This window comes from Astatotilapia calliptera, chromosome 7 (assembly GCF_900246225.1).
Source record: "Astatotilapia calliptera chromosome 7, fAstCal1.2, whole genome shotgun sequence".
Classification (NCBI taxonomy): domain Eukaryota; kingdom Metazoa; phylum Chordata; class Actinopteri; order Cichliformes; family Cichlidae; genus Astatotilapia; species Astatotilapia calliptera.
In genome coordinates, this window is record NC_039308.1 from 54,035,123 (window position 1) to 54,062,804 (window position 27,682).

The window sequence follows — 27,682 nt, forward strand, 5'->3', positions numbered from 1 at the left end:
GGAGAGTCGGAAATGCCTCAAAGAACAACACTGACAAACTGCTCTGAGTGCCTGATCTGACATCTGATATGCTCAGCTGAAGTCTAAGAAGCTGGCATGCAGAATTCATATTTGATATGTGATATTTTCAGGTCACTTCAGGCTCTGTTGGCACTTAGAAATGTGATTTGTACATATGTGTGACCACGCTCCAGTTGACTTATTAAAACATCCCACAAAAAACCCCTATATTATTTATTTCAAAAATATTTTCCAAGGAAAATCATCTGGGAAGACTCAAACCTTTATCAACGCAAGTCTGCCCTCTACTGTACAAAACAGGAACACACATAAAAAAAACATTTAATATGAAAAAAAATCCCTGAGAACCTCTCAGCACAGATTAACTCATATTTTTCGATCCCTGCATTTTAACTTATATTACTTTTATAATAGGCACAGCAGTCCAAATAAGTATTTACAACACAATCCAAGTGATGCTGTTAATTTGTGGTTTTCTTCTTGCAAAAAGAAATCACAGTAGACACACTGTGAGATAAGATGTAAAAAAACAACAACAACAACATGACTTCTTCATGGGCTTCTTCATGAGTGGACCCTGAAAAACAAAAACAAAAACAAAAAAAAACATATAAAAATAAGCTGTATCATTGCACATTCATTATACGCACAACCCACTCATGAAACGAGCTGCCCAACAGGAGGATTGTTAGTTTACATGGTTTTTCACACAAACTAAACCCCTCTCATACAGATTTATTCACTGATCTGCTCCTCATGCACACAATAGAGATTCCGATCAGAATAAGAGAGGGAATTATCGTCGTTGCATCTGTCCTGGGAGGAAAATTTGAGGATGTGATGACATTGCACAAGGTATACAGTATCACATGAAAGAATGCTGCCATTATCAATAATTCAGACATGTCCTAAAGGGAACCGGGGCTTATTTGTTTCATAAACAATAGCATGAACACAAAGAAAGCGCGCCAATGTGGGGGCTTTCAAAACATACGTATGAGATGCTAATGATGTCGACAAATCAACTCAATCAAAATAAATGGAGCCTAAAATGTAGGCCAGCCTCCTGTGGGAATAATGAAGTGTTTTATCTGTGCTTGACACCAGATATTGTAATTTACCAACCTATCTGTCAATTATGCTGACTTGATAAAAAAAGGGGGAGGCATAGTAGGGGTAATACAATAAAAGCCTCTTTGCCTGTCATGAATGAAGCCGTTGAGCTTGAATATAAAAGCTTTGGTTTAGTTTTGAGAAGTGAAATCATGAAAGTGAAACAAACCTGGCAAATCTGGTTAAAGTGCTGAAAGCCAAGACTCCGTCTAAACCATAGAGACCGAGTGAGACGCTGCTGATGATTACATCCGCCCTCATCACGTAGCTCTGCCACACTAGGAAGTAGACCGTCAGCAGGATGGTTGCCCCCGTCAAAAGGAGGTTGCCAAAAACATAGGTCTCGCTCTCTGTCAGGTTGCCCTTCACACCTGTAGACTCAGAGAAAAGCAATGTGTATAGACTGTCTTTGAGTTTACTGATGAATGTGTCCATTTGAAGCAGTCACATTCGTCCTTGACTACGCTCAGGCCGCACAGTGCCACAGTGGTTAGAATAGAATAGAATAGAATTCAACATAGCACTGTTGCTTCACAGAAAAAAGGTTATGGGTTCAAAAACACCAGTCAGCTCTCTGTGCTAGCCTCTTCCTCTTTGCATAACTGGTTAAGAAATTGGCTTCATGGATTGAGTATGTTTGAATTATAAGTGCATGTATTTAGTGAGAACAATGTTTACAATATTATCACATGATATGAAAACGCTATTATTTTGTTTTTAGATATCAGTATCATCACATTCAATTTACTAACATTTCTCAAAGCATATCAATAGTCATTCTGTCAATATGTATTTTCACAACCCAAGCCCTCATTTTTCACATATTTCAGTGTTTGCAAAAACTTTCAAAACCCTCTTAAGGTACAATTTGTGTCCTCCTTGCTAACTAGTAAGTGAGGATTAATAATATGAAGGACTCTCCTCTAACCTTAGCTGGATAAGCAACCATAAAACAACAAATTAATGATTATTACTTTTTTTGTTTTACTTTTATTACCTGGTTAAAAATATAATAAAATGATATATCCTCTCCTCTTTACTCACTTAAGTGATTCAGGATCTGTTACCAGGCAGATATTTGTAATTGTTAATGTTTAAACTGCATCACATTGGCTGATGTCAGCACTTTTCAGCTTAAGATAAAAAATCCAAGCGATGATAAGAGGATTATGAAGGAAACAAACTGAGTGTAAGGGGACTACTGGAGAGTCAAAAGCACTGCATGTGGACTTTATTGTGGACTGCACTTTATTAGGTACACCAAATATCCCAACTTGACATTTATGGCATTGTTTGTTGTCATTGCTGGAAGCAGCCATTAGAAGATGGGCACAGTGTAGTCATAAAGGATCAGATGCGGTGTTTAAATGATATTCAGTTGATACTAAAGACCTTGAAGTGGAGTCCAGAGGACATTCTGTATATACAACAACCAGCAGCCTGAACCCCACTGATACATGGATGGATACATGGATGCATGTTTTCATGTTGTTTACACCAAATTCTGATCATACTATCTGAATGTCGCAGCTGAATTCAAGAACCACACCTGGCAACATTTTTTCAATTTTCTGTTGTCCAGTTTTAGTGAGCCAGTGTTGTAGCCTCAGTTTCCTGTTCTCACTTGACAGGAGCGGCACCTGATGCTGTCCTCTGCTGCTGTAGCCCCTCTGTTTTTAGGTTCAATGTGTTGTGAGATGCTCTTCTGCATGCCTTGGCTGTAACGAGTGGTGAAATCCAAGCAGTCCTCTGACCTCTGGGATCAACAAGACATTTTCTCCCAGAGAACTGCTGCTCACTCAATACTTTCTCTGTTTTGGACCACTCTCTGTAAGGTACAACTGGTGCTATTGCTGCATATGGTAAATGGACTGGTTTATAAATAGTGCCTTTCTACTCTCAAAGAACCCTCAAAGCACTTTATTTACCCATTCATATGCTGAAGCGCTTTCTATCTAATGACATATATGTACCTTTACCTCCTGACCTACAGCACACCAGCAGCCAATAAACAATCTTTGCAGTGAAGAGATGTTGCAAAGACCTAATTAATAAGCCATAAATAAAAATCTGACATAATTTTAAACGGATTTTTTTGCAATTTCCTGTTAACTAAGACCTTTGTAATAAAAAGTTACCTTATTTAGCCTTTTATAAAATCAGATTTGAAATTCTTTGAATCCAGGATCTTGTGATAATAAACCAAATCTGGTTAATCTGGTTTATCATGAGTGCGTGTAAGCGGTCGCACATGTTTTTTTTCCTTCTTGTTTACATGTTGTGCTAAAATGTAAATAGAAACTTGGAACACAAATATTTACATGTATTAAGTATATGTATCACACTTCACAGTTTAGACCTACAAATTGGATGGGTAAGATAGTTACGGGTAAGGAGTATTAAAGTAAATGTGAATTTGTGCAGGGTCCAGCATGTTTTCTATCAACCTTGCCAGCTTCAAGAAGCTGTATTAAACGTATAATAAGTAGGGCATGATAACAGCATGCTTGAAATGGTGCAACTGGCTTTTTGATCGCTTTCTTACCAATGGAGAAATGGAGAAACTCCAGAGCAGCCAGCAGGAAGAGCAGAAAGATGTCACACACCAGAGCATCGGAAGGATAAGACAGCACCAAGCCTGAGAGCAGCAGACACGGTTAGGTACATCGGAGTCTTTGGAAAAGTCGCGTGAGAGACATCACTCACTCTTTTTGATGATTAACCCGAGAGTGAAGAGGAAGTAGAAGACAAAATAGGCGGCTGTCACATGGAGCAGCAGCTGCAGAGTCACAGACGACAGCTGGGTGCAAAGTTAAGCATCACTCGTTATCAGATACTTTTCTGACTGTGGCGTGCACGTTTTAATAATAAAAAGAGAAGGATACGACACCCGCCGGCCTCCCTGCAGACACAGACACACCGAATTAGACTCGGCACAGTGGACCAAAACAGGAAGAACACCGCTGTGAAGTTTTTGTGCGTTAAATTAATACAATTTAAACGTTGTGATACGTTTACTGCTAAGGTTTGTGTTTAGCAACCATAGCAACGCGTCCACCTACCTGGTCTGGGCAGCGCCATTTTGATTTTTTTACTCTCTTTAAACTACAAACGTTAACGTCGCCGCCTGCTGGTGGGAAGATAAAACTACACTTTGGGCCTGGCCAGAAAAAAAAACCTTTATAGCTAACATATAAAATGGAAAATAAATAAAGTAAGTAAAGCAAAGTCATCTTTATCGCTGGACTGGACCCTTTTAGATCACAGGTGTTGGCTTTCAGATTAAAGCCTATGTTTGATACCACTGGTATAAACTGTATTGCTTTTTGTTTTATTGGCCCTGGTAATTTCGCTTTTTTACTGATTAATTGCTGAAACACTAACATCTACTGCATTTAACGATAGATTTAGCGATCTTAGATAGAAAAACATGTTTTTGTATGGTTTAGATATAATAAACTACTCATCAAAAAGACATGCTGAAAGGGATAGCAGGGATAGCAGAGTAGGTAGAGTTGTTGCCCCATGATCGGAAGGTCAGGGGTTCAACTTCACTGAACGGCTAACTTGAGGTACCCCTGAGCAAGGTACTGTTCACCCACTGCTTCACTGGGTGAATGGGTTAAATGCAGAGGAGTAATTTCCCTACGGGGACTAACACCTACACATTTTGTAAGAAAAACAACAGAACCATACATTCATCTATACCTTAAATAAAACACATACGTGTTTAATGAATGTGTGGATTTTACTTGGCCTCCAAACACTCCAGATCCCAATCCAAGGCTCATTCAACTGAAGCCTTGCCACACTGACCACACTGAAAAGCCAGATATTTCCTACAGGAGCAAAAGCAGAGCTAAATGGAGTCCATAGATGCTGGATTTTAATTAGGTCACTGATTGCTCACTTGATTATTAGGCTATAAAAAGTACAAATTGATTCTGTTTTGTTCATTTGTTCCAAGTGGCTAAACAGTCCATCAGTAAACCGGGTGAGAGTTGGAACGCAGGTCACAGAACAGTCTGCCAACAAAGTTTTTAAATTTTGGAGTATCAGGATATAATTTGTCATTTGTTTTTAACTGATAACTTCAGTATTTATTATTTTTGTTGCTAAGGAAGACAGTCATGATCAAAACCTCACCCCACACTTAACCACACTCCAAAGTCTCCATATGTCTTTGTTCGCAGGGTTTATTTCGCCACAACATGTAAGATTTGTGCATGTGTGCGGCACACTCATTCACACACACATACAGTTCGCGAGCTATATGAGATAAGACATACAGAATACCAAAATGAACTGCTTTAACATAGCCAGCTGTTTCATTGTCCTCCGCAGCCTCTATCTGTTTCTCTTTCTTGCTTGTCCTCTGAAACAATCTGCATAGTGTGGCTGGAAGAACGGAGGCGTTGTTGTGGTTGAATGGAGGAAAAGCAGAGGGGTGAAGGGGTGGAGAGGGAGATGGTCCAGCTGTGGGGGAACAAGACAACACAACGGCATCTCACATGTGGGGGAACGGGGGGGGGGGTGGGCGTCAAGGCAGCGGGGGCTGCACACAGTGGCATTGTTATAAGGGGGAGGGGGGGGGGGGATGCAGCTGATAAGGTTGAGAGAAATGGATCATTCCTTCAAATCCTCCCCTTGGGAAGCTTTGACACAAAACACTCCTGTTGCTGCTCGTTTAAGCTCAGGAATTCAAAAAGAAGTCGTTTAAACCACGAAACTGACTCCAGGTCAAAGTTTCACAAATGTTTTTATTACATGAAATGAGTGAGAAAATGTTTATTTTGGGGATCATAAATCATCTCCTGCTGAAAGCGAACTTTAAACTGTGCTGATCAAGTTCCGGACTGGCCCTCTCTGAGCTGCGTGCTGTTTGTGATCATGGAAAAAAATATGTTTTCTCAGTCTAGTCAGTTCTGTTTATTTTTTTCCCCAAAATAACAAATTGTAGATTTAGTTTAGAGATTATAATATGATTAACAGTACCTGCCAGCCCACTATTAGAAAGAGTAAATCATTATGATTCTGTAAAAGGTTTTACACACAGAAAAATAAAGTGGCAAAAATAAAATGACAACAGATTTGTTTAAAGTTATTGCTCATAACTTGTTTAGGAGCATTATAACACTGAAACAAAATAAATAAAAATAAGATCTAGTTAAAGGAAATAATCAGTTGTTTTGTAAAGGGATAGTGAAACTAAAAGAAAACTCCAAGTTAAAACAAAATAATGATAATAAGAGTGAAGCAATGCCAAATTCATATTGAAACTATCTGTAAAGACAGACCACAGAGTATCTGGGTCCTCACAGAAACTTTAAAGTTTTTTCCTTTTTTTTCTCCTGGGATGTTCGCAGCAGCACATCCCTCACCTGCCTCAGCTCCTCTCCTCCGACTCTGCTGCTCACATCCTGTCTGAGAGGGAGAGGCAAAGGAGGAAGAGACTCAACCTGAGGGAGTCAACTTTAACCCTTTTTAATAATTTTCTAACTTTTCATTTAACCGTCGACTTTTTCTCCCAGTGTCCCCCAGGAGGCTGCAGATCGCTTTTAAGAACGCAAACCAAACATTACTATGAAGCGTGTGGGAGCTGAAGGGAAGGCGCGACTAAAGGGACGTTTCTAATGATTTTCTTACAGAGACTTTTAGTGACAATTTAATTGAAAAAAAAAAAAAACAAATCGACCGAGATTAAAGCTTTAAAGTTATATTCAGCTGAAACGGCGAAGAACATACAGAATATTAATCCAGTTCCAAGGTTTGATTGTTTGAACAGGAGGAAAGAAGTTCTTCGCAAACGGTGGATTGAAGCGCAAGTAGAAAAAAAGTCGCGATAATTGTAAATTAGAGTCCGGGATGTTTGTGTGAATGTTTCCCCGATCCGAATTGATTTCGTTCGGAAAAGGGGAGACTTTCATGGATTTTTTATGTGGGACCCGCTAGGATGGACCAGGACGTGGTAGATGAAACAGAAGCGTTACAGAGATTTTTTGAAGGTAAGACTTTCTGATTATTATAAAGTTTCTTCTTAAAACTTCAGAGAAAAGTGGTCTTTTTAAATTTATATAACCCGACCTTACTTCTAGAAAACTGCATTTCGTGAAGAAAATAAGCGCCAATCTGTTTTTGAATATTTCTTTTTGTTAATTCCACTTTTACGCACAGCATCAGTGTGAAAAACCCCTCCGCTGTTTTAATTTACCGGATACGGCAGGTGGTTAACATGAGATGATAGACTGGGTGGTCATATGAGAAAGTTTCTCTTTCACAGTAAATGTTTCCTATATGCTGCCCTCCTAAAAAATAATACTTATATTGTTAAAATTCAGGAGGGTTAATGGGTTCGGGGAGAGTGGGTCGGTGGGTGAGGAGGTGGGGGCAAAAGTGCTGGTGATGGGGAACAGATCAAGTAAAACTGGGAATCCTAAGAGCAAAAAATGAGTTAGAGGAGGGTGGGGTTGAGGGTTGAAAGGGTAGGAATTCAAGTGAAGATAAATGTTGTGTTTTGTAAATGTGCTGCAGGCACGGTGTGTGTGTTGTTGGTGTTAGAGACGCGATCATCATGTTGCAAACAAATGTGTCACGTTAGCCAGCGGTTGTGCTGCAAGGCTTTGGACAAAATCAGTCTTCAGACTTGTATTTCGTGTAATTTCAGCAGGTAGACTTTATTTTTCTAAACTGATGTTTCTCTTTGTTTGGTTTCTGCTGTGACGTTGACGTCCTGGGTTGAGCTGCCTGTCTTGAGTTCAATTATTCAGTCGCAATTTGAGTAATTGCCTGACTTCATGAGCCTTTTTTCTTCTCTGAAATTTCTCATCACATGTGGCACAAGAAAACCCCATTATTCAAATTACAAGAGTTTCCCTGTGTATTGAGTGACTGTGTAATTTGTGTAAATAATAAAAGAACAACGAAGACCAAAAAAAAAGAAACACAACAGAAGGAAAAAAAAAATAAGTCAACATAACAAGTTCACACTTTTACCAATTTGTTTGTTTGTTTTTTAATTGAATAAATAACTTTTCCAGGGAGCGTCAGGTGCACATATACAAAAACACTCTACATGACAAGTTATCTGTGAAGAGGCTTAGCACTTTATTATAGTACACACTTAGTGCTGACTTAAATATACACAGCCATCCATGACTGTCAGAGGTTTCTCGCCATTCTGAGAGGAATTTAGTGTGTTTACATTCTTGCTTTGGGAGTAAGAGAGATGTTCTTACTTTGGCTTTATTTCAGCCGCTCTCGCTTGGGCTAAAATGTCAACTTGTCCATGAGAAGTATAAAGTACGTGCTTATTGTCCTCTTTCTCCTAACTACCCCTTATGATTTTGATGCCACAAGTGTTCGTCTGATATTGAATTGAAGATTTGACTTTAAAGTGGAGTGAAAGTCGAAAATCTGCAAATCTGAATACATGAGATAATTAAGCTGGGGTCTTTCAGTCATGCCTGAAACACAAACAGACGTGCACGCACACACACAGCTCTATAATGGATTTCAGCACCAGGTAAACTGTTGTAATGGTGAAATATGTATACATTCACTTTAATGTACATTCCTGACATAGCCCTGGTAGCTGTTAAATGCAATGAGGTGAGACTGGTGTTTCTCCTCGGGTATTTGGCCTCTCGCTCTCTTTCTCTCTGACTCCATTAGAGTGACAGTTAGCAGACAGGGCGAGGAGGTGAGATAGTGCAGGCTCAGGGTGGAGAGAAACTGGCTGGGTTGAGGGAAAACCCAACGAAAGCACCAACCCCCTCAAAACTTGACCTTCTCCTCTCTGACTCACTATAGTGACTCGAAGTCGAGCCGTGTGTGAGCGCAACGTTTAACAGTAACATTTGTTGCTGTTGTCTTGGGTTTCTCCATCAGGTAAACAAACGATTGGTTGAATCATCTGTGTGAGATTTTCCAGCCTCAAAATGAGTTCGAAATATGGTGGGGAGGAAAAAAAGTGTGGATCCAGTTGACGTTACAAGGCGTGTTAGCGGGCCTGTGTAGCTGCACCTACACAGAGGAATCAGTGACGCCTACCTTACTCATCAAATCATTTTTTGTAAAATATTTTCCCAATTAAAAGATTCATTACTTTCTTTTCAAAATGACACAAAGAGCCAGCACAATCACACAAAGATATCCAGTCTACAGTCACAAAAAATAAAGAAACCCAGCAAGTTCACACAGTTAACAAGCTGGAACCTTGGAACAAAAGGGCACAAATGATGAAGTGATATAAAAATATTGCTAATGAATGCTGCTGGCTTTCCAGGCACTTGGTTACAAATCAGTTTCATCACTTTCAAACGTACCCATGCAGATGGAGGATGCTGTTATTTCTGTACCTGCCAGAAATAATGAAATAATGAAAACAAAAAAACAATCTTTGAGCCTATAACCACTTAACAAGTCTAAAGGTGGATTAATAATTTTCTTGGTTCAAGAGCAATCCATGACCTGGGTTACTAAGTCCCACAGTACTCCCACAGTCACGGTGAATAATGGATAAGAAGGCTGTCACTTAGATGGTTCCTCTGATTCATGGATTTAGCAATGAAATGCTGGTTGAGGAGTTTATTGTTTTTGAGCAGCCAGGCTTACTGCGCTTACAAGTGGGTTCTATTTTTCATTGTCCCGCCCCACTCCCTTCACTTCAAACTGCCATCCCACTAATCCTCAGGTAGCGAATGTTGTTTACGGCTCCACTCGACATCAGGAGATTAAGTTCATGTTTGTGTGCAATAATTTGCAGGCAGGTAACAGATAGTGTTAACAGAACAAATTTGCTGTGAAGACTCTGCTTCTTATTGGATGTTTAGACTGCATCTTCCATATTTGATTAGTAAGCAATAACTGAGGTCTTCTTTACTTCTCTGTGTCTAAACGCGTTATCATAAGAAAACCTTTTTTTTTCATCGTCTGCTACACGTTGCTCCGCATCTTATCTTTATTCCTCTATTTTTTCCCCTTTTCAGCGTCTTCTCCCTCTTTGTTTCGCCATGCTCTGTAGCTCTGTCGTGCACTGACCCTCGACCTCACAGTTGCAGTGTTTTGCTGCTTTCCAGCCTCTCTCTCTCTGTCCCGGTCCCAGCCGTGTTACTCCTATAATCTCCTGAGCCAGGTCCACCGGTGCGACCAGTGCTTGTATGCGACAAGGGCTGTGTGTGGTAGCCTGGTACAGCCCTTTCTCATGACTGGGAAATAATCCTCATTATAACAGCCTTTCTCACACACACACACGTGAACATATACACAGTATGACACACACATACATTTAGGTACTCTAATCTACGGCTTTCAGGTCTGCAGGAGAAAGGTTTTTTAGCCCGAGTAGGGAAACATGTGAAAAATAGACAGGAATTGTTCTTCTCATCTTCTGTTTCAGGTGTTTTCAACTCAAGGACTTCAACATGCTTTGGCTACGTGCAGGTACTCTGAGCCGCTCTGTCCGCTCTGTTTCTGTCTAGATTCAACTTGTTAGTCTGCACCCAATGAGGGGGCTTTCTGTTCATCTCACTCAATAATATCTGTGTCCAAGGGATGCTCTGCACTCTTTTAATGGTAACTCTGTCATGTTAACAAATAGAGAAGACCAGTAACCTTAGAGTTATGTCCAGCTAGTCTAACGCCTTCTACTGATGATTTCACACATTAACTGTAATCTGTAGGTGCTATCCCCATGTCTCTAGTTTGAGCTGCATTTTTGAGAGCAGCTGAGTTATTGTTAGGCTGTGCGCGTGGATGAAATTGACATTATCTGAATGCATCAGGTTTTTTTATAGATTTTTACGGGGAGGGGGCTAGTTCAAATGGGACGGTGAAAAACAGATAAATAGAGAACCTTTTTGTTAAAAGCAGGCTTATATATCAATGAAATCCCAAATCCAGACTCTAGCAATCAATACTTTCTACAAATATAACTTTAATGCTCGTTAAAAAAAAGGTTTTTTTTAGGTTTTTTTTACTGTAATTATTATTGTTGGTTAATCGTGCGTTGTGTTCTTGGTGTGCGTATGTGCGGCCAAGTTCACTGTAGTCCAACTGTTTGCTAATCAGGTGGACTTTGTTCACTCTTAGTTAAGATACTCACTAAGTGTTTAATTATTAACATGTTCATGCAAGCGCATGCAAATCTCATTTGGATGCGAAAATCAATAACGTTTAGAAAATTTGTTGAAGATTAGAATTGTTTTTTTTGTTTGCTTTTTTTCTTAACTGTCATTAACCTTGATAATAGTTTACATATGTGTCCTCCAATTGGAAGTGGTGCCCTTGAGCCCTCCGTTTAGGGAAAAAGGAGGGAAAAACTGAGGAGGAATCTCTGTTCAAGGATCTAGATGTTGCATGTAATGGAAAAACAGTCCAGTCGATTCACACTGTTGATGATAAATGTATAGTTTGGAAAGATGTTAAGACCGTGACCCAAGAGGATGATGAGTAACCTTGATGTGGTGCCAAAAACAAAACACCTGAGTAACATGACACTTTAACTGAAGAGGTCATGTGACTCGGGATTCTAACTTCATGATGCTTTGACTTAGCACAACCTCAGCCAAGGCCACTGTCCTATTTTACACAGGGAAGTGATGCCGATGCAGCTTGGGAGGTATAATTTAAAAAAAAAAAAAAATGGAAAGAAAATTTTAATTTGTGCGTTTAACCAAATGCTATGAGTGAAACTGTGATTAACAAGCTCTCCCACACTCAGTCCTCTGTCTTTACAAGCAAGGCATTGAAATGGTGGCAAAACACACACACTCATGAGCATAAAAACAAGTGCGTGTTCACATGTGCACGCGTATGCGTACTCACACAGGCACACACACACATACATCCCTCTCAGCCCCTAATCTCTCAAAGGGCGAGTCTGTATCGAAGTTGGACTGACAATCACTTCACTGTTCCTCACTGAGCACAGCTGGACAACGAAAAACATGGAGGACAGGGAAATGTATACATCCAGTTCACAACAACTGAAGAGAAAGCGATTTAATAATCGGTGCATTTTTTATTAGTAGTAAAACACAAAGTGATGGGGTAAAGTTGCAACAGTGACAGTGTATTCCAATTCCTGACATCCTTGTCTGACGATAACTGAACTTTACTCTTGCTTTAGCCCCAATATTTAGACCTGTGCTGTTGTACTGGTGTCTCTATCGGGTGTCCAGTCTTTATTTAAGTCACAGTCGTTGTATCAGGTTTGAATCGCATGTTGCAAAGATTTTACTCTTACCTTCTTCTCAACACAGTGATAAATGGAGCTAACTGTGATTTTCCATTTATTTTCTAAAGTCGCTGCTTATATGGACAAACAAGGTTGAAACATATAGCTCCCTTTAACCCTGTGAGATTTCACTGTTTAGCTGTTCTTCCACTGCTTTACTGTTAACTGGACTGCTGCAACACTTATGGTGTTGTCAGCTGGAGCAGATAGCTGTTTTTTGTTCTGTTTTTTAACACAAAGACTTTCAGTGAAAGTGGAGGAACTAAAGAGTTGGTAGAGACCAAAACAGAAAGAGAGCAAATATTAGCTCTACATTATCTAACCGGCCACAATGATTTTTCAAATTGCCCACAAGCTTTTGCTATGCCACCCTAAAAGCTGACATTATCCAACTATTGTATTCCTGAACTATTTAAATTTCTGCTGAGTGAAAAAGAAATCTAATAACTGCAGATTTAAGTAATTGAAGTCCATAAATGTTATGTTAGAGACAAAGGCATAATTCAATAAATACATTTAAGTCGCATCTCTGTTTGGTAGGGATCGGTTTCTACTGGGCAGAAAGATGGTCTGTCTCATATTTTCCCTTCAGTTTTCCTCTCTGTTTTTCCGCTATAGCTAGAACCCTTAGACATTAAACTTGCATTCTGCCCATCCTGCCCCCCTCTCTCCCCTTTCTCCTTAGCCTCCATCTATCTGCCCTCCCCTCTCCCTCTGTCTCTCAATTTTTTCTTATCAGTCCTGCCAGCTCAAATTTACTGCCTCTTTGGGTGGGGTGCACATCTGGATCTTATTTAAGGGGAACCATCCTGCTTTTCTCCCTTTGCACTGGCATGTATTAGGAGACATTCACCATCTGTTTCTTCCCAGTGAAAACAAGACAGTTTACATCATAAATAGTGCACCATAAGGATTTATGATGTCAAACTGTCGAATTTTATTTGATTAGCTTGAGACCAGCGGTTTAGTCTGTTGCCTTAATGATTAAGACTTATAACTTTTTTTTTTTGCTGTACACTTTGGGGTTTTTATTCAAAATACAATGTTGTCTAATAAACTGTCTGTGGTGATGAGTCAAAATGTTTAAAGTGGGTTCAGAGAAACTGTGGCACGAGTACTATAAAGCGACCTTTTCGTTTGGTTTCAGGTAAACTGAACGAAGTTAGTAGATGTTTTTATTTTAAAAGGAAAGTGAGAAACATTTTCCAATGTTAACACAAAAATTCCTTGCATTCCCAACTGAGTAGCTGCTTAATCTATCAGAGGAAGAGTATGTGTGAGTGTGTGTGTGTGTGTGGGGGGGGGGGAAGAAAGAGAGAGAATGAGCAAGAGAAAGAAAGTCTGAGGTTCACTGACCACCCACTATACCAGCCCCCCTCCCAACCACACTGTGCCCAGCACAGTTTGGGACAATTTTAGTGACAGCTTTAGCGAAAGTCTCACCTTCGTGTAACACTCGAGATGAATGTTCTGTTTGACATAGTAAATGCCAGTTTTTATAACCTGGTTTACTCTTTTCTAAATATATCCATAAGAATGTGCTCGTCCTACATATTGGCATTTTAAAGATTAGGTGGGGTCATGTGTTTGGGATTTGTGAGGCTTTGCCTCTCAAAGGGTAAAAATGCCGCAGGGTTGGAATAAGGATTTGGAAATGATTGAAAATGTGTTTCTAACTCACCTTTAAGATGAACTTAAATTTCAACAAAGAAGAAAAATACTGACAATAAAATCCTGCAGTCATACTCAAACAAGTGTATGCCCAAAATTTTGATTGCGTGTAAATTTTCCATGTAATTTCATTACAGAAGTACAATATTAAACATTCAATTTAATGCAGTCTGGTTAAATTAAATTGACTTGATTTGTACACATTCAGTTTGCATTAAAGATTAATTATTTAAACAAATAAACCTTTGATTTTATATGCTTAAGCAAAATTAGAATTTTTCCCTGTTTAGGAAAAAAAAAAATTCTAAGGATTTTGTCCAAGGTTGAAACGGTGACGTAAAGTGATTCCAGTTGCTTTGTGTAAGATTAGAAACATGCTATCCATTTACCATTCCAGTCTATATGTGTAACCACTTAGTGGCACTGAATCATAAGCATGTAATGATAACTACCAGATCCTAGTTGCTCACTCCTGAAATGATGATGTTTAAATTGTTTAAAAGCCAATCACAGCTCTTCTTTTTCCACGATTTTCAATTATATGTTCAAGAAAACATAACGACCTTTTAATCCATGAATGTGTTGATATCACATGCTCTACTGAGTTTATAATATGTTTTAATGTTCGTTTTGTGTTATGTTTTTAGATAGGGAATGGTTACAACACAGGCTTATGTGGAAACCGCAACTCTCGTGGCACTGAGTGAAGTTGCTGAAAGACTCCTTTTGCTAATCCCCAGATGCTCTCTATCTCCCCTCCATGTTCCCAACCCTGCCTTCACCACAGGTCATGATATTACCAGCTCTCTGGAACCAGCCAACATCGACACCAGTATCCTGGAAGAGTACATCAGCAAGGAGGACGATAGTGCTGACATGTCAGTAGGGACTCTGAACCAACCCAGCAACGTCAAAACAACATCCGCCAACCACATCAGATCATGTTGTTACAAAGGAATTTGTTTTTCCTGATAAGGCTAATCCTTTTTTCTTCTTCTTTTCTCCCAGCTGTTTCTCAGAGGTCCACAGCACCCCAGGACCAAATTATTCATCTCCCCAAGCAGGAGTGTCCTCCTCTGGAGGGTTGGTGTGTGGTGTGAGCCCCCCTATTCCACTACGCCAAGGAGCCCCTCCACCTGGGCCCCCTAGCTGCCAGAACGCCTACCCCCCAGGTCCATCGCTGGGCCTCCGACACGGCTACCCCTGTCTGGCACAGCAACAGCAGCAGCAACACCAGCAACAGCAGCAGGCTCACGTCAAACCTGAGCACAGGGGCCATTACGCTCCAGGGTGAGCACAATAGCATGGTGTTAGATGGATAGAGGTACAGGGAGGACACAAAACATAACGTGAGTTGATGAAAAGGAGTGCAGATCCTAGATGCTCTTGGCACCTCACAACCTACAGCTCCATTATGCAATCAATACTTAATCAAGCGTCATTTGAACAAATAAAGCTTCAGACGCTCAAGAGGGGGAGGGAGACTGATAACAGCCAGAGAGAAAGAGAGTCAAATTACGTCCTGCAAAAAAAATTCAGACACACACATCTCGTGTAAAGGGCTTGTACATGAGGGTGATCCCAGGTTCTGCCTTAGATATAATGGCAGTTGGAAAACAAGAAGAATGCATGGGGACGATTTCTAGCACGGTAGAATTTTAAATATAGCTCTGATTATAAAATCTTGCTATTGTTAGTTTGTGAGGGTAACATCTACTACCTTATTTGTTTTTATATTTGTTTATTAGGACACTACCTGAGTCACCCCCAGACTCCAGCTCAGAACCGTACTCTCCCCAACAGGTGAATGGTGAGTAACAAGTGTTTTTTCTCTCTCCTTAAAAAGAGAAAAGTCAAACGAGCTCCAATAATAAGGAAAAGAAGTGGTGCTTTAAATCAAAGAAAGTGGGAGAAAATATGAAAGGTTTACACAGGTTAAACTTCTCTGAGTCAATATCTGTTAGTCATCAGTTTGGTGTGTTTGAACAAGCAGAAACTCGAGTTCATTTGCAAACAATTCGATACCTAACAAGACACTAAAGGAAGCTGGGGTCTGGTATTTATTAATGTTTTAATATTCTACATTTTCTGAACACGTTCATTTCAGGTGCACTTTTCAGTTCAGCGTACAAGCTGAATACCGGCCGTGCCCAAAGTCACATTTCTATGCCGCTCAAACACCTGTGTTGGTATTAGTGAAAAAGGTGTGGAATGGTGTTATCTGATGGGCACCCCTTCAGTTTGAAACAATAGAAAAAGACCTTTAGCCAAGGTTGGAGGACAGCAGAATAAACTACAGAAAGAAATGCAAAACAGGAGGATTGATATGTAGGAGGAAATTTACATTCTGAGTGTGAAAAAGGAGCCACAAGGGCCGACAGTTTGTAGAACAATGTAACCATAATTCTCCTTTCCCAATGGGTTTTTTTTAGATCCTCACATGATCAGGACCATGACTCCAGAGAACATGTGCCACATGACTCCAACGCCGCCTCTCCCACCACACGGGCACTATCCCAGCATGCATCGGGACATGTACCTGAAGCCTGAGCCCATGATATCCCAGTACGCCATTGGACCGGCTGCAAGCGGAAGTGGAGACATGCAGCAGACGCAGATGCTTCATCAGTTACTTCAGCACCCTCAGGGTCAAGAGTGAGTCATGACGATGCACAGGGTTGAGGAGTTGGGGGGGATTGCGTTGCCCAGAGAGAATGATGGCTAATCTTTACAATTTCTTTCTCTCACAGCAGTGTTCCTGCTCATCAAGCAAAGAAGAGGAAGCACTCTGACTCTCCCAACAGCACCCTGAATTCCCAAATCCTCACAGGTATCATCAAACAAGAACCAGGTAGGCAGGCATCTTCTTTTCCCCCCTTCCTCACCTCCTCTACTTCACCTTCTCTCCACTGCCCTTAAACTCTAACACAGATATAGACGCTTACAGAACAGATATGAACATTATTAACAGTCCTTGGTCACCCTTTAATAGCCCACATTTCAAACTGTTTTTCACAGGTTTAATGCAGGATGCAGACAATGCCTACCTGGACCCAAATTATCAGTGCATTAAGTGGCAACCTCACCAGCAGAACAAGTGGACGCTGCTATATGATGCCAACTGCAAAGAGCTGTGGGTGGAAGTTCACTTGCACACGTTGTAATGTTTATTTGGAACGAAAAGAGCAGAAATACCCCCACAGAGGCTCAAAAATGAGAGGAGTCTTAATTAGTTAAATGGATAATGTGAACAAAGTGTATAGCGGGAGTGCCAAAGGAATAGGAGTGTTGCAAAAAAGGCCTCTAAATTCCTCAGTGGTGAGCTGTGCGGGGGAGTGACGAGCACAGGGTTTCGGCTTAGAAAGGCAACGTGAGGAGGGGGTATAGGGAAAAAAATTAGCGTGCACCTTCTTATGCACTCACAGTGCCAAAATAAAAAGAAGTATAGGTAGGGAGGAGGGTTAGAATGAACTCACTAGACCTTTCAGATATGTTATCAAAACCACCTGGTTGACCATCACAACTTTTAGAACGCCATGCCTACTTAAAACAGAGAAGAAAGACAAAGAAAGAGTCTTTTCATTTATTATGAAGTTCTTTTTTTTATTCAGATCTTTTAGGAATCTCAAATACGTACACCTATTTTATTAGGCTACAGTGTAATTGATTTAAAATTAATGTTAAGGACAGATAAATCCACGTGCATGTCTTTATCTTTAGTGATAAAAATACGGAAACTATGAAGTTTCCTGTGTGTTCCTAGTGTTAAGATGCTTTCTCTTTCCCTGCTTTTAGCCCGATGCCAACCTACCGTGTTGACGCTGACAAAGGCTTCAACTTCTCCTTAGCTGATGATGCTTTTGTTTGCCAGAAGAAGAACCATTTTCAGGTCACGGTATACATCGGCATGCTTGGAGATCCCAAGTATGTCAAGACAAGCGAAGGACTGCAGCCCATTGATTGTTTTTATCTCAAACTTAATGGAGTAAAGGTGAAGGCAACATCGAGGCAGCAGTATTGTGACTGGCTATAGTATTTATTAGTTCTGTAGTATATTGACTGCATGGGTTATTTCTGCCTTCACTGCCAGGTGGAAGCCATGAATCAGTCCATCAGTGTGGAGCAGTCGCAGTCCGACCGCAGCAAGAGACCTTTCAAGCCAGTCCTGTGAGTTTGAGGTTTTTAATTGAGAAACAGTAAATAGCTGTAGTGGTTTTGTTTTTTCATTTTTAAATAATCTCTTGATTTTTGTCTCTTTCAGTGTCACTTTGCCTTCAGATCAGGTCACTAAGGTCACAGTGGGACGGCTCCATTTTAGCGAGACCACAGCAAATAACATGAGAAAGAAGGGCAAGCCAAACCCTGATCAGAGGTGAAAAGCCACTGCACGTAAAAATACCACACGCTTTGCTCACAGGCCAAGTTCGGGTAGTCACATCTACCTCGGATTATTCTGCCTTTCCAGGTATTTCATGCTGGTGGTGGCGCTCCATGCACAGTCCCACAATCAGAGCTACACTGTGGCTGCTCATGTGTCTGAGAGGATCATCGTCAGGGTAACGTCTGGCCATGTCTGTCTGCTTCCTACAACAATCATATCCCTTGTGAATGTGACACCTTACTCTTTGTCTGCTATGCACACCTTTCTGTAATACACTATTTCTCACATCATCTTCTCTCTTTTCTGTTCTTTCCATTAGTTTTATCTGCATGCCTGTAATCTTCATTACACCTCAAATACTTTTGTTTAGAAGAGTTCATATTATGAAACAAAGCGCATTGTTACTGTCTTGTAACAACTGTATATCTTTTTTAAAAACCTACTATTCATGAACTAAGTACAACAGTCTGGATTTATGCTTGCATTTTAAATTCATCACGTTTTATATCTTTTGAATGTATCTAAAATGTTAAAATCCCCAAATTTTGAAATCAATTGTTTTTGCTGGACAGTGACAGTGTTGTCATTAACCTACTCAGATAGCAATATTTGCTTACAATGTGGTTCTCTTGTGGTTCACGTTTAGCCTTTACTGACAGTGATGAGCGTTGCTATCTCAATTCAGCCACACCTTAAACAGTAACCCTCATTTCATTATATTTTGCTTCCAAAGAGACAGACTTTCTTGTAATTTTTTAAAAGTGGTTGTTATGACGCTCCCACACTCATGAAAGCCATGGCTTGCTGTTGATTGGCTGCCATGGGAGAACCATCAGCTAATGCAGGGTACCTGTGTCTTGCAGGCTATAAAAACTGGACCAGATGAACTGTTCAGTCTCTCTTCTACTCCACCTGACACAACCTATTGATGAAGTTTTGATTAGGTTATGTTTATTACATCATTTTATATTTTAATATATTTAAACTCTCTCCTTATCACCTACTTTTACCCAGTTTGTGACAGTGGTCTTGAGCATTCTTATGACATTGGCTTTTTTCCCCCCTCATTTTTGTTCGAGTCTTTGTACCTGATATTTTCAGAATAATATATTTTTTTTGTAAAGCCACACACATACCTATAACGTGTTAAAAAAAATCACCTAACTGAAGGGAAGATCCGGTGGTGTGTCAATTTTAAATTGTATCTTTAGGCACTCACTACCAAACAGATCATTTGTTTCTATTTCTTCACTCAATTTTACAAAAAATGCCAAAAATAACATAGTTTGATGGGGTTAAAATAACATTTTTGCACCAACAAGGTGATTTCCACAGAGCACAAAAACTTGGCACATCTCAGCATGGTGTGGAGCGTGTTCTTAAAAATGTATGAAAACTGAACAATTGTAGGACAAAACAATAAGTTGCAGGTCTCGAGCATATAAACAGCGTCTTAAAGTCATGTCCTTAAAAAATATACTGATCCATCTACTGTTTACTAAAGCCTGACCAGAAATGACCCCAGTAAAAAGATGTCAAGAAGCCTTCTTAGGAAAGGGAAGCTGGGAGAAAAGGTTGAGGTACGCTAAACTACACAAGACCTGGACTAAAAATCAATGGCAACAGGTCTGATGGAGTGGTGAATCTTTAAATCTTCAGCAATATGTTCCAAACTCATGGTTTGGGGCTGCATTTCAGAAAGCGGTGTTGGGGAACTTGTCAAAATTGATGGAAGTATGAATCCAGAAATCTCTCTGATTTTGATCTGCCATGCAATACCATCTAGAAAGCCTCTGACTTGCTTCTTTTTTCAGCATGACCACGATCACAGTCTGTCATGAATCGACCTCCCCAGAGTCTGAATCTCAGTATTATTGAAGCAGAATGGGTCCATCTTGACAGAGAGCAAAAATATAAAAAATGAGGGGTGGCTTGAGACTTTTGCACAACACTGTATATGAGCCAGACCGTAGGCACATCAGGCCATTACAACATTTGACACTGATATAATTGACTTATAAGTGGCAAAGGTAATCCTGACATATCTAATATGTATGCTATCTGGGTAGATTTGTAAAGCATATGATTACAAAGTATGATAGCAAATATTAGAAGAGCTTTTTGACTGTGACACGTACATTTGCTTATTGTTAGACAATGACTTATTAAACACTAAATAAGCTTGTCTGCTTTCTTGCAAAAAGCAAGATGAGAAGATGTTACACATCTCTGCACGGTAATGCCGGTTAGCTTAGCTTAGCCTAGCATAGCAGCAATACAGAACTGGAACAGCTCGGTTACTTTTGGTTGTTTGTATGATGTGTTGCCTGCCCATGTAAACAAATGAAAAGTGTTTATAGTTGTAAGGCAGAGTCATCATTTTATAATGACTCACTTAGAAAACGTCTGCTTGGATCTTCTTATCTTGTTTGCGGGAAAGCAAATAAGCATATATTCCTAAATGTCAACCTGTTTTTTGGAGCATTGCATCTATCTTTAAAAAAAGCTTTTTTTATTATAACATTTTCAAAATCCCAATCACACGTTTTCTTTGTATCTCCTTCTTTGCTTCTCTGCGACAGGCATCCAACCCAGGCCAGTTTGAAAGCGACAACGAGGTGCTGTGGCAGCGTGGACAACTGCCAGACTCCGTCTACCACCACGGGAGAGTCGGTGTCAATACAGACAGACCGGACGAGGCCCTCGTTGTCCATGGCAACCTGAAGGTCATGGGCTCCCTTGTGCACCCATCTGACATCAGGGCCAAAGAAAATGTCCAGGAGGTCAGGATGGCACTCACAGTACATGTGTGCCTCAAAACTCTCAGCGTGTCATTGTGTGTTTTCAGCACACCATCGTGAATCATGCCATCCAAGTCATGTCATGTTGTATTCTTCATCTGCAACGTTAGCGTTGTGTTTTCATACCATCTGCACATTCTGTCTGCGTGTAGGTCGACACCACAGACAATTTAAAACGGATTTCTCAGATGAGGCTGGTCCATTATCAATACAAGCCTGAGTTTGCTGCCACCGTGGGCATAGAGAACACTGCAGAGACTGGTAACAACTTCCTAAAAAAAACTGTACAAGTTTAAATCTTGCATTTCAGCATCTCATTTGTTTGTGCAGTATATCATGCTATCATCTCAATGTCTTCATTTAGTATAAGTCCATTGTTAAGTATATCCTGCATTAATCTGTGAGGGCTTGCTTGGTGTATCCTTCTGCAGGAGTGATTGCTCAAGAGGTTCAACAAATTTTGCCTGAGGCAGTGAAAGAGGGGGGTGATGTGGTGTGTGCAAATGGAGAAACTATTTCCAACCTATTAGTTGTCAACAAGGTAATGAAAGTTCAGGAATGCATACAGTACCGTGCTCAAAGTCATTACCATCAACTCTGATTGCTTCCTCTAATTTCAAAGGAGCGTATCTTTATGGAGAACGTCGGAGCGGTGAAGGAGCTGTGTAAGCTGACGGACAACCTGGAGACTCGTATCGATGAGCTGGAGCGTTGGAGCCGCAAACTGGCCAAACTGCGTCGCTTTGACAGCATGAAGAGCACCGTGAGCGGGGGCACGGTCAGGTAAGAAAAATTCATTTACACATTATCACACAATGACAGTATGACCGTAAAGGTTAAAGAAATTACTTGTGTTTTTCTTGTTAATGTAGCCAGTCAGGAAGTTATTTTAGCAGGACAGGAAGTGGCCCACTAAAGAAAAAGACAGTCAACCCAGGAAGCAAGGTGCGTGATGATACTAGTGTTTTCTTTTCTCCCTTCGTTATTGTTGTTATTGTTCTGTTTTTGAAGTAAAATGTGCTCATTTAATTACATCTGATCTGCTTATTGCAGAATTTACCTCCAGATCAGGGCTGCATCAGTCAGAAGTTCATGCAGGGAACCATCCTGGCACTGGTTGTGGTCATGGCTTTCAGGTTAGAGGAGATAATGTGTTTGGTGAGGGGACATTAAACCCTAGACTATATTTAAAAGATGGAAATAGACACCATTCATCATCCATTTGTTCAAGCCCCAACTTTATGCCTCAAGTTGAGAATTTTGGCTGTTTTTTTCCCCTTTTTCTAAACATCACAAGCAAGTGGTGGATCTCTCTGAAAAATGCATGCTCTTATTACAGTGATTTAATACGCTATACCTTAAAGTATACTTCGCTTTGTCATGTATTTTACTCTAAAAGTATTTCACTCAAACCAAATAAGACTGAATCAAAACAGAGTTGAAACTACCAACTGAGATGATAAACTCAAAATGTTTACCAAGTTCATAAATTAAGTGAGAAAAGGAGCTATTTTCTGATAAATTTCTATGTAACTGTACTTCTTGCTGCAACAAAAGGAGTCGCCCCCTGCTGACCATTATAAACAATGCGAATGTTTTTAAACCAGTCAAACAGCAGATGCAACGCCCATCTTTTTTATATTGTCTATGAGTGGGCCAATAAAAAACGGATACATGATATGATGATGTTGATTTATTGGATCTTTATTTGTCCACAGTGTCATTTCCATGTCTGTCCTTTATGTACTCACTCTTCACCACAGAGGAGATGTCACTGAGAAAGATGGGTATGTGTTTTTAACACACAAACACCTTGTAGTAAAATGAAATTCATTTTTCACTTCTTTGTTAATGCCTTTCTATATAATCTGTCCCTGCTTTCTGTAGCTATGTTCCTTCCTGTGTTCTCTACATCTCTTGGATGCCCATCTTCACTGCCACTATAACTGTCTGTCCACCTGTCTGCCCATGGTACACAATCAACACCCAGTCCTACTACTCAAATTTCCTGATCTGCTCTTTCAGTCTTATCTTTGATTGCTTAGTAGGGCGTTTCTTTTGTTCTGTCTGAAAGGAGATCATGAGTCACATATCTAAGCATTCTTAAACTGTCTTTTACATTAAGTGTATCATTACTTGAACTAAACCATGTCCTCCTCCTGTACCAATGAATCTGATGCAGGTCAAGAGCTGAAGTGGGATCTTCCCGCAAGGGTCCAGATACTCCATTGTCCACTACCCTTGCACCAGGTGAGTGGAGGCTCTTATCAAATGACCACGCGGGATCAACTTTCACTGTTAAGTAGTAGTGTGAATAGTTTTGCTTATCTGATTTCATTCTGTTTCCTCAAAACTCCTGCAGCTTGCTGTTCAACCACAGCCATAAACAACCAATCAGCTGCTGTTTCAACAATGAGTAACAACCAATCCACACCAGGTATCAAAGTCTCTGGTAATGTGAAAAAAGTCTTGTTTCTGAATGTCCATACACATTTATTATTTCTCCCTCTCTAGCTTTTAGCAGCCTAGTTCCTACACCCGGCCTGATTAACAAGAAGGCCAAGTCCAGACTAATGGACAAAGATCACAACAGAAACCGTCTGAGTCACACATCAGCACCCATTTATTTTGCCAAGTCCAAAAGGCCGAGCCCTGAAGAGACGGATGGAGCGGGAGCCATCAACCGTCTTCCTGGTGGGCAGCATCCACTGCCACGCAGACAACGCAGCCTGCACACAAAGGGTAAAAATCACAGCCCAGCCAGAGCACTTTCTTGACACGCATAATATGCAGTATGCAAACACAGTAAAGCCTTTTGTTTGACGATGGCAAACAAAAATTGTCTGCATGCTGTACAAAGGAATGCTATTAGTTTAGCGTCTAATGCTATTTTATTCCCTCTTTTTTTCAGGAGTGAAATCGTCTCCCTCTCTCAGTAGCTTATATATCATGGAGACAAACCAAGAAATCAAACTGCAAAACTGTGCAACAGCCAAAAGCTGCAGGTAAACACACAAAGGTTACTCTAATGTAGAGTTATGTGTACATTTTCACTATGAAAAACAAGTAAACACTAAAAAGAAAGAAACAAGAACAGTTTTATTGTGCCTTGGATGTTTTTGAACCCTATTGTAGGGATTTATTTTTATTTTTTTTTGCTAACATGGCTGGAGTTGGGAATATGGTCACTATCAACCCAGTATCGCTTCATCATCTGGAATGTTACGTTATCAGTGCATTACAACTTTGCATTATTAATGTTGCATGTTAATGCACCTTTTCTCTGTCTCATCTCTAGCTACACGGTATCACTTCATGGAAAAAGAAATTCCTCCATGTCACAAATCACGTTACACATGACGTGAGTACGCAAACGCCATCTGCAATAACAATAGCAAAGTTTTGATTTATAAACAAATGAATTCATAGTAATGTTTTACGTTTCCTAGAAAGACTTGTGGGGTTTGGTACTAACTACAAACTAATGGATGGAACTACTGTAGCTGCTTTCTCATGAAATAATTTCTCATATATTAAGCTTCAAATTGCACATTTACATTTTCAACGTTCAACATGCGAGATATTGTTGGGAGATTATCAGGAAATAAAAGACCAAGATAAAATAAAGCTTTACCAACACAGGTCTACAAACAGCTTGTGGGTACGACAATGTGGAGCCACCAAGGGACGTTTATGCCCCAACCACACAGAAACACAGCTCTATAATGAACAGAGTACATCAACAAAGGTACTTAATGGCATTTATATATTCCTCATCTCTCATATAATGAAAATATTTTTCATTGTTTTGTCAGTTGATGCTGCCCTAATTATATAATACTGATATTATACAAAATATTTCCTACATTACTGTAATTTTCTCATTTTTTGAATGAGATATTCCTATGTTCTTTCTGCTTCTCTCTAAGGGGACTCATCACTTGTGGTCGGTGCCTGTGCTGCCTTACCAGGACATCACCTATCACTTTCGTGTTTCCCTGTCTGTGAGTAACCTGGTCCTCCAAAACATACAGTCATCATGGATGCTCTTCTGCGTTCTGTAATCTGTTCATGGTTGTTTTGGTAAAGTCAGAAGTGAGTAATAAATTCTGTTTTTCTTACACTCTTTTTTGTTAACAGAGTGACAGAGTGAGCTGTGACACTGAAGGAAAATCTACACCGTACTCTGACTACCATTTTCTCATAGAAAGCAGCTGCGTGTGAGGAAGCAGATGATGCATCCCAGTCCCTTTACAGTATACCATATTTCTCCATTTGTATGCGTTTATGATGGGATCAAGTTTTGTCTAATTATTGTACATTATTTTAAAGATATTCAAACAGAGCAAATGATTTACTGTACCACCACTGTAGTCCCTTTCATATGTATATGCATTAAGACATCTCCTTTTGCTGTGATCACTGGAGTTTGAAACACTGTATATGACTTTTTTTTCTGTTGATGACTGAAACTGAAAACTGTGTCGTACCACTGTTAACTGCTAATGTAAAAGTAACGCACTTAGTTCATAGCTCAACAATTTTTATTTTTTAAATTTGTTACTCGTCACTATGTCTTCCATTCTTAATATAAGCCGTAACATTGTTTTTAGCAGAATTTTCTAAATCAAGTCCAGGCTACGATGTTACAACAGAAGGCACTGCAAACATACACTATGGATCTGTATGTACAACAAAACCAGTCACAACTGGTTTGGAAGAATACTTTTCAATACTTTTATACACTGGAGAGGAGATCTGCTGAAGGCCACGGTAAATGGTTGCAGCTAGCACTGAAAAGATACCTCAGTAGTGCACAGTGTCTGCAGTGGGGCTTTGTGCTGAGTCTGCAGCAGTTAACTGTACTGCCTATCCTAATGCAGCCCCTGACTAAAAGCCGTGCACAGAGGTGTGCACACTCTGTGGCATTTCTGTCTCAATCGTGACACTGAATTAAACACCAAGCTGTTACATGTTAATGCCTATTACTACATAGAAACTGCTTCTTAAATGCATTAAAAACACCTCAAAACCTCTGAGCTGTGCACATTGTAGCAGATTCCTTAGAGGATTTAATATGTTAAGACTGGAAAGCATAGAAATCACAGGAAAATAACATGATGCACTGAGAGCTCGCTGAGTCCAGCACTGACAATATTTCAAGAAACACTGGAATAGCTTACACTGTATCTTGCTAACTGGACAATGCTGGTAAGGCAATAAATATGAATATGAAATATGTCATTTCATGTGCATGCCCAATCAATTTCTCTAAAACAGTACATTGTAGCTGAGATGCTGCTCCAGCTTGGAAGTTCTTGTCTTAATGCCTTGATCACAAACCTACGAGGAAATTCATTTACACACATATAAAACTGGATTCTATACACTGGACTCTTTCCTCTGTTTTTCTGGATGTTTTTTAAAACAATTTTTCCTTTGCTTATACAGCTAAGTATATGCAGTGATAATATGTTTGATATAACTGATTTGTATTATGTTTTTGTTTTGTATTAGCTTCACTTGTCTCAAAGGAAATCTCCATTTAACTTCAGACGTTGTGGTTTTGTTGCATTTACTGAAATTTGCTTTTCAATCCTTGTCCCGTATGTGTCTTTATGAAGAAAAAAAAAACACATTTATATTAAATAGGAAAAGCCATCAGATAAAGTTTATGGACTCTGTAATAATATGAAAATTCTGTACATGCTTTCACTATAATTATTATGACTTCAGTGGGTATATGGTATTATTTTTAGCTTATTTATAATTCACCAGCTAGCATAATGAAACCACTGTAGCACTTTTTGCACTGTATATATATATATATATACAAAAAAGGCTTTTGCTGTATCCAGTGCACCAGACTGGTGTCAGACACTTTGGTAGAACTGGGTTGTTTGTAACTGTATAGCTTCATTTTTTTTGTCACTACCAATGCTCCTTTTTATCAGGTGTGTTTTTAGCATATTGTTGGGGGGGGTTTTTTGTTTGTTTTTTTTGTAGTTGATTTTGATATCAATAATATATTAACTTTCAGCTACTGGAGCCAAGGAATGATTGATAAACATTAAAACATGCATATATTAAAAGGCCCATGTGTAAAGCAAAAAAAACGCAAAAGACTAAAGCTCAGTGACTACATTAATATCACTACTTTTCATTTTCAAAGCTTTTGTCAATAAATATGCTGTAACACTATAAATGCATGCAGTAAATAAATTTACTATTACATTTCCTGAGGTTTTATTTCATTTTATGCTGTTTAGTCTACCTGCTCTATAAGACCACTATGGATGTGTATGGAATCATTTTAGTTATTATCTCATTATTTTCACTTACTAAGTATCTTGAAAATTCCCCTCACTTCTAAGTGACTGTGAAATTTCGAGCTACTAACCCGAGATAAATCAGAAAGAAACAAACGGTGAGCTTAAAAAAAAAAAAAAAAAAAAAAAA

The 27,682-nt window shown here is 39.6% G+C and overlaps 2 protein-coding genes across 5 annotated transcripts; one reads left to right on the forward strand and one right to left on the reverse strand.

Annotated features, from left to right (window-relative positions):
* Positions 1–220: 220 nt before the first annotated feature.
* LOC113026695 (transmembrane protein 80) lies at positions 221–4,215 on the reverse strand. Its single transcript, XM_026175753.1, has 6 exons — positions 4,197–4,215; positions 4,020–4,036; positions 3,841–3,934; positions 3,680–3,772; positions 1,304–1,505; positions 221–598 (listed from the first exon to the last, which is right to left on the reverse strand). The coding sequence occupies exons 1-6, from the start codon at positions 4,213–4,215 to the stop codon at positions 586–588; spliced, it is 438 nt and encodes a 145-aa protein (XP_026031538.1). The 3' UTR covers positions 221–585.
* A 2,278-nt stretch (positions 4,216–6,493) lies between these two features.
* myrf (myelin regulatory factor) lies at positions 6,494–27,186 on the forward strand. Of its 4 annotated transcripts, none has more exons than XM_026175754.1 (27): positions 6,494–7,139; positions 14,829–14,919; positions 15,050–15,331; positions 15,790–15,851; positions 16,474–16,696; positions 16,792–16,892; positions 17,060–17,174; positions 17,837–18,032; positions 18,132–18,208; positions 18,303–18,413; positions 18,507–18,612; positions 21,005–21,205; positions 21,376–21,484; positions 21,655–21,764; positions 21,846–22,006; positions 22,096–22,168; positions 22,277–22,359; positions 22,942–23,010; positions 23,111–23,194; positions 23,406–23,473; positions 23,586–23,660; positions 23,738–23,965; positions 24,135–24,228; positions 24,522–24,584; positions 24,866–24,971; positions 25,153–25,227; positions 25,364–27,186. In XM_026175754.1, exons 1-27 carry the CDS (start codon positions 7,088–7,090, stop codon positions 25,445–25,447), a joined length of 3,099 nt encoding a protein of 1,032 aa, XP_026031539.1. In that variant the 5' UTR covers positions 6,494–7,087; the 3' UTR covers positions 25,448–27,186. The 4 variants fall into 4 exon arrangements, with proteins under 4 accessions (XP_026031539.1, XP_026031540.1, XP_026031542.1 ...); XM_026175755.1 differs by having other exon boundaries at positions 18,507–18,597; XM_026175757.1 differs by having other exon boundaries at positions 16,792–16,871.
* Positions 27,187–27,682: the final 496 nt, after the last annotated feature.